General features: G+C 42.7%; 1 protein-coding gene across 3 annotated transcripts in view; it reads right to left on the reverse strand.

Moving 5' to 3' along the window:
- Positions 1–7,935, reverse strand: part of FAM13C (family with sequence similarity 13 member C) — a 161,017-nt gene extending 153,082 nt beyond the window's left edge. For 2 of the 3 annotated variants that reach the window (XM_007517389.3, XM_060190209.1), the window contains exon 1: positions 7,600–7,770. In XM_007517389.3, coding sequence (XP_007517451.2) covers positions 7,600–7,661 — 62 coding nt within the window. In that variant the 5' untranslated portion in view covers positions 7,662–7,770. The other variant, XM_016185685.2, reaches the window with a different exon arrangement.
- Between the last annotated feature and the right edge of the window lie 4,074 nt (positions 7,936–12,009).

Below are 12,009 nucleotides of genomic sequence, written 5' to 3' on the forward strand. Positions count from 1 at the left end.
CCCATCAAGGGTAGAGGAATCCAGGTCATGCAATGGAGAAAGGAAAGGCTCTTTAACACATGGCACTGGGACACCTGTACCTTCAAGTGCAAAAACATAAAACTAGGTCACCACATAACACCACACACAAGATGACCTCAAAATAGACCAAACACTTGAAACAAAGAAAGAAAGGGAAGACACAGGGTGAAATGTAGACAAACCGCAGTCTGGTGGAGTAGATTCAAAGACTCTGAAGGGTTGGGGGGTGGGGTTCAGAGAAGGTTGAAAGGGGTCTGGGGGGGGAGTGCTTTATGGGAGAAGAAGTCTGTTGGCAGAAAAGGTGTGTGAAGACAACTACCACAGGGAAGTTAAGACAGTGCACACTTGACAACAACTCTCTTATAAATTATGGTTTCCTCCAATAAAATGAGTTTTTTTTAATTTCTTTATTGGGGGATTAATGTTTTACAGCCAGCAATAAAGACAATAGTTTGTACATGAGTGCTCTTTCTCAGTTTTCCACATAACAATACAACCCCCACTAGGTCCTCTGTCATCCTGTTCCAGGACCTAGTTGTACTCTGCCCCCCATCCACCCCAGAGTCTTTGACTTTGATGCAGTACACCAGGTGATAAAATGATTTTTAAAAGGTTTAGAAGCAGACCTCAAACCATAAAATACACACAAGTACATAAAAGATAAATATGAAACATGGAAGTGATAAGAGACCACAGGACCTCAATATAAAATGTGTTTGGAGACTCAACCCGATTAGCAAGGCAATGAAAAGGAAGCTCTTAAAAAGTGCTACCACTTTATATTTAAAATATTTACACATCAAAAGAAATTACCACGAATATTAAACTGCACCCTAAAAATTGGTAGGAGATATTTGCATACCCACAAGTGGTGAAAAGCCTACAGAGATAAGGGAACCCTGGAGCCTGGTGGTGGAGCACACAAGGACTTAGGTTTGAGCCCCAGGGCCCCACCTGCAAGTGGAAAGCTTTGCAAGTGGTGAAGATGTGTTGCAGGTGTCTGACTCCTTTCCACTCTTCCGTCTCTATTTCTGATTATCTCTATCTAATAAATAAACATAGATAATTTTTTAAAAAATTGGAGTGGGGGTAGATAGCACAATGGCTGTTCAAAGAGACTCTCATGCCTGAGGCTCCAAAGTCTCAGGTTCAATATCGCCTACACCACCTTAAGTCAGAGCTGAGCAGGGCTCTGGTAAAAAAAAAAAAAAAAAAATTGAAAAGAGAAAAAAGGGAATCCTTATGCACTGTTGGTCAGAAGACATATGAAAAGCAGTATGGATAGAATGTTTCTCAAATAATTAAAAATGGAAATTTTATTCAGTTATTCCATTTCTGAGTAACTAACTAAAAGATACAAATATATGGATATGGATATATCGAACAGATATATGTACCTCTGTTCAGTGCACACTAATTTACAATAGTAAACTTCAATTTAAGTTTATGTTCCTTTTTTCGTACTGTTGCAGCATAGTAAGGGGTGGGCAAAGGGTTGAACGCATTTCTAGTAAATGACTTCCTTTGTGGGTTTAATCAGTCCGATTAAAGAAAGACCCACAGTGCTCTATTTGTATTTTTCCAGATAACATACAAATAATCTGTCCTGGGGGGGGGGGGGGCTGGGTGTCGGCGCATCTGGTTGAGCGCACATGTTACAATGTACAAGCACCCAAGTTCAAACCCCCCACCCCCCAGCTGCAGGGGGAAAGCTTTGCAAGTGGTGATGCAGTGTTATAGGAGTCTCTCTTTCTCTCTCCCTCTTTATCTCCCCCTTCCCCTTCAATTTCTGACTGTCTCTATCTAATAAATAAATAAAGGTAATAAAAATATATTGAAATGCAATCTGTCCTTGCAGTCATTTCTTTGTAAATTGTTCACGGATGTTATTTTGTTGCCTCTGTCAACTACAAACAAGAAAAAGCTCACCCTCCCTTTCACACTATCTCAATGAAGCTGGGCAGTAGTACGCGATGAAGTGGAAATTATGAATTATCTTTACACAAGCGAAGGAACTATCCAGGATTCCAAGGCATCAGGCAGGAAAGTGCATGTGGTTTCTCCTCCGCCACATGGAATAAAGTCAAGACCCAAGTGGAGTCTTGAGGCAACACTCCCTCACAGAGATATAGAGGAGGGAGGATAATTTTTTTCTTAAATAAGAGTGATGAGGGAGTCGGGCTGTAGCGCAGCGGGTTAAGTGCAGGTGGCGCTAAGCACAAGGACCCGAATAAGGATCCTGGTTCAAGCCCTGGCTCCCCACCTGCAGGGAAGTCGCTTCACAGGCGGTGAAGCAGGTCTGCAGGTGTCTATCTTTCTCTCCCTCTCTCTGTCTTCCCCCTCCCCTCTCCATTTCTCTCTGTCCTATCCAACAACAATGACAACAATAATAACTACAACAACAAAACAACAAGGGCAACAAAAGGGAATAAATAAATAAAAATAAATATTAAAAAATTAAAAAAAATAAGAGTGATGAAGCAAGTGACCATAAAATATTCTTTTGCTTGACTTGGGGTGAGTAAGAGAGGCCTCAGACTGTTTTTAGATAAAATGTAATTGTGCCAGAAAGGGAATTTCCACTCTTCCTGTGATAACAAGTTCTATAAAAGTAAAGTTATAAGGGCAGGATTTCCTAAGAGATTTTTCTTTCTTCTTCTCTCCCTTCTCTCCTCCATCTCTCTCTCCCTCTCTCTCTCTCTCTCTCTTTCTTTTTCTCTCTCTTCTCCCCCTTCCTTTTTTTTTTTTAACCTCTGTTCCAAGCCAACTTCTTCAAATAGAAGGAGAGTGACAGAGACAGAGAGATGAGAGGGGAAGATACTGGAGCACTGAACTTTAGACGGGGCTGCAGTCTAAGTCACACACAGGACAAGGGGTTCCTCACAGTGTGCCCCACAACCATCTGTACTGACACGACTTGGAATCCCTAATGAAAATAGGGAGCTTGGACTGTGCTGCCCGCCCCCGTCCCAGCCTCAAGGTCAACTCTCTGAAGTAGGGCGCAGGAACGTGAGTTTAAAATATACCTCTGTGGGGCCAAGTGGCGTTACACCTGGTTGAGCACACGTATTACGATGAGCTAGGACCTGGGTTCAAGTTCCTGGTCCCCACCTGTGGGGGGGTCACCTCACAAGCGGTGAAGCAAGTCTTCAGGTGTCTTTCTCCTTCTCTATCTCCCTCCCCCTCAGTTTCTCTCTGTCGTATCCAAAAAATTGAAAGACAAAAAGGGGACACAGCAGCCGTGGATTTGTGGTGAAGGCACAGAGCCCCAGTGATAATCCTGGAGGGAAAAAAATCTATGTATCATGGAAGATAGGCGAAGAGAAAAAGACGGAAGAAAGCAGAACAAAACTGAGTGCTGGCACACGGTGGTGGTGGTGGGGACTGAGCCTGGGACCTCTAGGACTTCAGGAAGCAAGTTCCTGCTCTAACAGGATGAGCCATACCCCTAGCAAGGAATGATGATTCGTAAAAAATAGATGGTCTTTCCAACCACATCCCAAAGCCAATATGTTTCAACAAGTTTCGCACCAAGCTAACAGTGTACAAGGAACATACCAAGGCTGGGCTGACACCACCACACTCACCTACACTGGGTTCTCTTCTCCTGGAGAAAACTGAGGCAACTTTCTCAGGAGCTCCAGGAACAGCCTTGTTCACAGTTAACATTCATGATAAGCTGGGGTGAAGAATCCTTGCTTTGGATAACTAATTTACTGAAAATTTCATCTCAAACCAAACTTATTGTACAACAGGTTAACCAGAGGAACACAGGAAATAGCCATGGGTTAAAAAGTTAAGTTGGGGAGTCGGGCGGTAGCACAGCAGGTTAAGCGCAGGTGGCACAAAGCACAAGGACAGGCGTAAGGATCCCGGTTTGAATCCCCCGCCTCCCACCTGCAGAGGAGTCGCTTCACAGGCAGTGAAGCAGGTCTGCAGGTGTCTGACTTTCTCTCCCCCTCTCTGCATTTCTCTCTGTCCTATCCAACAATGACAACAACAATAATAACTACAACAATAAAATAACAAGGGCAACAAAAGGGAATAAATAAATAAATATTAATTTTTTTTCAAAAAAAGTTACAGTTGGTATGGAAGGGAAGGTCATCACTATTTTGATATTGAATGAATCTGGATAGAAAAGAAATTGAGTGGTCTGGGGGGTGATGCAGTAATAAAGCTTTGGACGCTCAAGCATGAGGTCCCAAGTTCGATCCCTGGCAGCACATGTACCAGAGTGATGTCTGGTTCTTTCTTTCTCTTCCTGTCTTTCTCATAAATAAATTTAAAAAATCTTTTAAAAAGAAAGAAAGGAAGGAAGGAAGGATGGATGGATGGACAGAAAGAAACTGATCTTGGGAGCCAGGTGGTGGAGCACCTGGTTAAGTGCACACATTATAGTGTTGGAAAATCCAGGTTCAAGCCCCTGGTCCCCACCTGAAGGAGGAAAGTTAAACAAGTGGTGAAATAAGGCTACCGGCATCTGTCTCTCTCTCTTTCTACATCTCCCTCCCCTCTCAATTCCTGCCTCTAGCTGATAATAAATAAATAAATAAATAAATAAATAAATAAATAAAATATTTTAATGCTTTAAAAAAAAAAGAAAGAAAGACCAACTGAATTAGTCAACAACTGCAGAGCCAGTACCAGGCTTGGAAAAAAACCATAGACTAAACTCTGTCACTGAGTGTGTCCTGAAAGCCCCACTCTTTGATTCTTAGAAAAACTGCAGCAGGTCAAGCAGAACCCTATTAGGCTAAACTACCTAATAATCTAATGTACATTAAGGTATTAGCGACAACCTGAACCCACCTCCCATCATGAGAGGCCTTCATCCAAAGGAAATAATCTCTAGACAGAATCTCAGGCACTAGAGAAAATAAATGGGCATGGGTGGACAACAGGAAAAATACATTTTTCTTCATACAAAAATGTCAGTGTCTAAAAGCATCCCTTTTGTGTATGCCAAGACTACACCAGACGTGCACTCAAATACCCAGACCAACCACTTGCTATGTTTCTCTTACTGGACAGTGCACCCTTTGGTCTTGGATCATGTCCAAAGAATGCAGGAAAATGGCTCATATGACGGAGGGGAGCTGAAAAGATTGTATTAGTTAATGGCTAATGGAAAATGATGCTTCTCTGTGCTGTCTTGCACCTACGAAGTTTTTATTAGGTTTTCAAGATGTTCCTTAGGTTGTTTAGATCAGCCAGATGGCTTTCAATTGTCACTCAGTGCCTTTCAAAATAAATCACTGTCACTTCTCTGAAAGCAACAACAGGAACTTATGTAATCAGAGTTCCTTGTTGTGTGTGTGTGTGTGTGTGTGCACACACACACACACACACACACACACACACGCCACACGCACGATGGGGGGGGGGTGTAAAGGGGGATGTCCAGAGACAGGTAGCAGACTTTTCCCCAGTGTTTAACCGCAAAACCTTTAGGGAAAAAAAATGTTCATGTGATGTCTGGGACTAAGTGTCTCCATTTGAAAGCTGCTCTCTGACTGATTCCAAGGATGTGGACACAAAGGGTGTGCTGGCGTGCCAGGCTCAGCAAGCATTTGGTTCCCACCAGTACAGAAAGCTGAGACAGCAATACCTGCTCACCTGAACCAGGAAGGCATGAACTTGTTGGTATGCATGAGACCCTTTCTGTTTCATTTGGTTTAAATCCCCCCTGCTTAACACTATTCTATTTACATAACCACTGTTAACAAGTTCCACCCTCCCTCCAGGGCATTGTGGTTCAGTGATAGGATTCTCACCTGCTCTGCCCCTTCTTTGTCACACTCTGATTTTCACCAGTCACTTTTCTCTCCACCCTCTCTATGTCACATCCTGTTTCCACCCTACTTGGCAAGTATATATAAAGACAGCATTGTGAGTTTTACAGTACTGTACCTTTAGTTTAGCTTAGCTTGGCTTAGATTGGGCTGCGTCCTGCATGAATAAAGAGATACTGCCTACAGCTCAACCATGAGTCCCTGGTCATCTGTTACCCGCCTGTGAAGCCAGCCCGGCGAAAACAACATGACCCGTCGAAAACAACATGAACTCTTGTTTGGCTAGCATACTTGGCTGTGTAACACTTCCTTTTCTCAGATTTCTAGGGAAGAGAAGTTGTAGCACAGTTGACAAACTATCTCATTAATAGAAGGTGGGTCCCAGTCCCAGTGAGGACTGTATATTGCTACTACTAAAATCAACATTTGTTTTAAAATGCCTGTCTATTTACATGACTCCAAAGCTGAACATTAAAAGAATAATATTTCTAAACAAAGACCAAAGGGATATGAAAGACAAGAGGGTCTCGGAATTCTTATAGAATCTTTTTTTAACTTTAATTTTTTTTAATTATAAAATGGAAATATTGACAAGACCATAGGATACACATAGGATAAGAGGGGTACAATTCCACAAAATTCCCACCACCAGAACTCCATTCTTGTAGAATCTTATTCCTCCATCACCAAATCATAAAGATAGTGGCAAAGATTTGAGTAGCTCTTATTAACTATTTTTCCTTTAGTTCCTTTTTAGGGATTTTTAGGGAATGAACAGCCCCTAGGCTATGTGGACTTTCTCTGTCAAACTTGCAGCATGTTCTAAATGAAGCTGAGTATCTAACCTAATCCATCCCTCTTTCTCACAAAACTATTTAGAGTGCCTTTGACTAAAAAGTCCCAGAAGTAAACAACCATCATGAGTTAGCCTAGAGAAAGACTGCCAGACAAAGACTTTGTATTTCATACTCATATGCACACTACATATAAATTTGTACAATTATAGAAGTAGTATTATACACTATTAATTTGTGAAGTGGGTAGTTATGTCTAAGAAAAACATAAAGAGATGACAAAGAGCTGAAGCCATGCACTATAAATATCTAATAAAAATACTGAGACTTTTCTCATGGAGCAAAACATTACACTCCATTTCACATTTCAAGGTTGCTTGTTTCCCAAATCAACAGCTTTAACCATTGGACAAGATGACTCATCCCTTATATAGCCAGACTTTTGATATCAGAAGACAAACATGACAAAGGGCATGCTTGCAACAAAAGTTTACTCCACGGTGCCTTAGAAATCTGTAGACAAGAGAGGGTGAGGATAAGTTTAGCCTATTTGTCTCACACTGCAGTTCAACACAAGTCACTTCACATTCATCTCCTGTTTGTTGTAAATTTATACAATGTGCTTCCTGACACCAATGTTGGCAAAATACAAAAAAAAAAAAAAGCTGTCTTTCTGGCACTGTCAAATCAAATTTTTTAAAAATAATCATAATAAATTGAGCTGTAAGAACACGTATCTTGGAGTAACATTTAAGTCAGCCTGTTTTAATATATTTCTCCCCCTGGCTGCTAAAAAAAGGCAGATTTCAACCTGTAAAGATAATCTGGGCCACATCAGTGAGCTCCTCTCTAAATTTTCACAGTTCCAGCTTGCAGGAGACAATGCATCTAACATAGACGGAGATTGGGGACCGGGTAAGATACCTTTGCGGTAGCTGCTTCCAGAGAATAGCATGCAAGTCATAATTCGAATAGCAAGAATCACTTACTCTGTTACAGCGGTGCTGCTGAAGGATTTATCCTGAAGGCTGAAACAGAAACAAGAAAACATCAGCCGAGTCTGGCCGGGAAGCCGTCTCCCTGATGGCTCTGTGGGAGTCAGAGCACACACACAAACATGGCATTGCAAGGCAAGGCTCAGGGCTCGCCGGGCGGGCACGCTCCCTCTACCTTGGGCTGCCGTCTGCACATGCTCGGAGCGACACCCCCAGCAGGGGCCCAACCGCACCCGCGAACCACAAAGCCCAGCAGCCGGCGAGGCTGCGAGGACCGAGCTGGGCGGGGCAGGGCCGCCGCCGGGACCCCGGACTCAGAGGCTGCAACCCAGAGCACCTGGGGACTCGCTGCCAGACCCCAGCCTCGCCTTGTTTCACACAGGCCTCTTGGTGCTTAAATGGTGGCCATAGGAATGCCCCCAAATTGCTTCTTCCTAGGTGCTGAAATCCCCAGGGAGGCTTGCTTTCTTTCAGACATCTCCTATCAATATTACAGGGCTACCCCTTCCACACTCACCCCTCCACCCTCCACCCAGATGAATTGGTACAGGCTCGCTGTAATTCTCCTATACCCTTTTAGAAAAGACTTGGAGGGGCACATGAAGGGAAAGGTGGAGAGAGAGAGAGAGAGAGAGAGAGAGAGAGATTTCCCAGGGGGATTAAAAAAAAAGCCTCTGATAGAGGACTCTACATCACACCCTATCTGATCTGTCCACACTATTATTTCAGTCTAGTCTTGGATAACAGGACTATGAATGAGCCCACACAAGGCAAGTGAGAATTTATTCCAAGCATTATCTGGTAACTTGGGGGACCATGCAAAAGCTGGGGCTTCCTCTGCCCAGAACAGGAGTTGGGCTTTTCTAAGCACCTTCTGAAAGAACGAGAAATCTAATCCACAAATGCTCTCTCCTTTAAATAAAGACAGCTCTGTAGGGGAAGGGAAGGCTGCTATTCTCCCCCACCCCCCACCCCCATTGCTCAGTTGCCCTGGGATGATTTGTCCAGCACTCCCCTCTCTCTCTCTATTGTTCCTATCTCCCAGCGGGTTGACCTTGATATGCAGTGATAGTCAACTGTGAAAGATGTTTTCTTTGACATTTGAATTTAAAAGACACTCCTCTCCCCCTTTTAATTTCCCAGTCCCCAAGCCACTGAAATGACAGCTTTTCATCAAAACTACCTAGACTGATGGTTGAATGTATAAAGAGACAAATCCTTAAGCTTTTATTTTCGACATTTGTAAAATTTACCCCAAATCTGGCAATAAATGTGAAGAGCTTGACCTTGCAGCGTCAAATTGCAACATTGTTTCAGAGATTCACCCAAGGGATACTGAATTTTAAAGGAGGGTATACTTGCATCTGACACAGAGATGGTCCAGTCCCAGACACTGTGGAGTCACACGTTAAAGTGCACATTTTGTCACTTCTGTCCAAAGGAAAGACAACTGCAGCTTTTAGAGTTTTATTGTAGTGTGGGACCTTAGCTAGCCAATTTTATACTTTTTTTCCCCTAGATTTCAGCTAGGCTCTGGTTTACCCTGATGTGGAGAACTGCACCTGGGAATTCACAGCCTCAGACAGGAAAGCATTTTGCATAATCAAGTAAGCATTGCAAACTGATTTATTATTATTATTATTATTATTATTATTACTAACCCTGATAAAGGTGATATCAGGGATCTGCTTAGGGAAAGACTCTGGAGGAAAGACTTTATTTAGTAACCCAACCCGTCTCCCTAAATCCTGCAGGTAACCAGGAACAGGGTGTATCCTGCCCCAGCATCTTCCTTTTTACCTGGCTGCTAAGGCCATAAAATGTAGATGCATGCAGATGTGAGTACCAGGAGACAAAGGTTAAAGGAAATTCCCTCTGGGTATCATACCTATAAAAAAAAGACCAGCACTCACTGCTCTCTCCCTGGGGTCAGGGGGTCTACAAACCTCCACAGCATGTATTTTCTTCTCTTCTTTATCCCACCTTTGTCTCAATTAATGCTTGACTTCCTGAAGTTCTCTTTTTATTTATTTACTTATTATTTGTTGATCAGAGACAAAGAGAAATTGGAGGGGAGGGAGAGATAGAGAGGGAAAGAGACAGAGAAACACCTGCAGCCCTGTTCCACTGCTTGTCAAGTTTCCCCCCGCATGTGGAGACTGGGAACTTGAACCTGGGTCCTTGATGATGGTAAAAAAAAAAAAAAAAAAAAAAGGCATTCAGCCAGGTGTGTCCTGGCTGTCTTGCAGGTCTTCCATGTAAATGTTGCTCTAGAAGAACTCAACATGCTTAAACTTACAGGAGGCCTCTGTGCCCCTGTGCTCCCCTCCCACCTGCCTACATTCAGCTTTCTTGATGGTAGCGATTCAAATGTTTCCTGTTGTAGAGATCTCTTTACTCAAGTGACTACGTGCTGAGTCCAAAATTTTATGATGCGGAAGGATCACACTTTTCTTGTTTGAGTGCTTCTGGTAACCTTTCTGGAATGGGGAACTATAATGCTTTCAACTTTGAGACAGTAATTGGACAAATACATGAAATAACTGTTAGAAGATAACTTCTAACATGAAATAACATGAAAGAACAGCTCTAGAAAAATTATTGCAGTGGGACCAAGCGGTAGTGCACCTAGTTGAGAACACACATTACAGTGCACAAGGACCCAAGTTCCAGCCCCCAGTCCCCACCTGCAGGAGAGGAAGCTCCACTAGAGTCTCTCTTTCTTCCTCTCCATATTCCCTTCTTCTTTCAATTTCTCTCTGTCCTATCAATTATATAAATGAATAAGTAAATTAAAAAAAGAAAAATTATTGCAGCTACTCAGTAATGTCCACAGAAAAGAAATATAATCTGGGGTCCAGGAGGTGTCACACCTAGTTGAGTGCTATCTTACAGTGTGCAAGGACCTAGGTTCAAGACCTGCAGGGGAAAAGCTTCACAAGTGATAAAGCAGGGCTGCAGCTGTCTCTCTGTCTCTCTCCCTCTCTATTTCCCCCTTCCTCTCAATTTCTGGCTGTCACTATCCAATAAATAAAGATTAAAAAAAATAAAGTAAAATAAAATAAAGAAATACAAATTCTGGGAGTTGGACAGGGGCACACCTGGCTGTCCACACACATTATAGTGTGTAAGGACCTCAGTTCAAGCTTCCAAACCCCACCTGCAGCAGGCAAGCTTCACAAGTGGTGAAGCAGTGCTGTGGGTATACTTTTGCCTCTCCCCTTCTATCTCCCCCTTCCTTCTCAATTTCAATCTCTCTGTCTCTGTCCAAAATAAATAAGTAAAATATTTTTACAACTACATTTAAAAAAAAAAACTAATTCTTAGCAGTTCACAATTCTTACATTTGAGGTAGTACTTTAAGAAAATAGTTGTCTCTTTATTTAGTGAGAAAGAAAAACTAAAGCCCACTTTAGCTCTGTCATATTTATTTATTTATTTATTTATTTCATTTATTTATAAAAAAGAAACATTGGCAAAATCATAGGATAAGAGGGATACAACTCCACACATTTCCCACCACCAGATCTCCATATCCCATCCCCTCCACTGATAGCTTTCCTGTTCTTTATCCCTCTGGGAGTATGGACCCAGGGTCATTGTGGGATGCAGAAAGTAGAAGGTCTGGCTTCTGTAATTGCTTCCCCACTGAACATGGGCGTTGACAGGTCGATCCATACTCCAAGCCCATCTTTCTGTTTCCCTAGTAGGGTGGGGCTCTGGGGAAGCAGAGCTCCAGGGCACATTGATGGGGTTGTCTAGTCTAGGTGGGCATCATGTTAGTATCTGGAACCTGGTGGCTGAAAGGAGAGTTAACACATAAAGCCAAACAAGTTGTTGAACAATAATGAACCTAATGGTTAGAATAGTGCAGATGAAGAATTGGGGGTCCTCCACTTTGTAGATAGCTAGTAGGCATATTTTAGTTATATTCCAAAGGGCCTGTGGCTATACTAGTTTTTTTTTTTTTTTTCCCTGAGCCTGAAATCTGAAATGCAAGTGGATCCAAGTTATTGCCTAGGGAGATGATGTCATGGCTGGGAAAAGGACCAGAAAGCTGGATCAGGGAAGAGAGTCGCTCCCAAATATGGGAAAGGGGTATAAATACTGTTGTCTCCACTGATTTGATTTGGTCTGGGGCCCATATTCAGCTTAGGAGCCTATGTGACCTCTGCATCCCTGTAGATCTGAGCTCACATTCTGTGGTCATCAATAGGAACATTCCAAGCTGCCCCAATATCAGGACCCATCTTCCTCAGGTGTAGCATAGAGTCTGTTGTCCAGCCTCCCTTTGGAAGATGGAACATTCTCTATCCTTGTTGATCCAAGTTGAGGGCAAGGTCCTATGGGAGCCCACAAAGGGGTCTTTTTTGTTGTTCCTGATAGAAATGACTGTTAATAATG

Source organism: Erinaceus europaeus, chromosome 1 (assembly GCF_950295315.1).
Source record: "Erinaceus europaeus chromosome 1, mEriEur2.1, whole genome shotgun sequence".
Lineage (NCBI taxonomy): Eukaryota > Metazoa > Chordata > Mammalia > Eulipotyphla > Erinaceidae > Erinaceus > Erinaceus europaeus.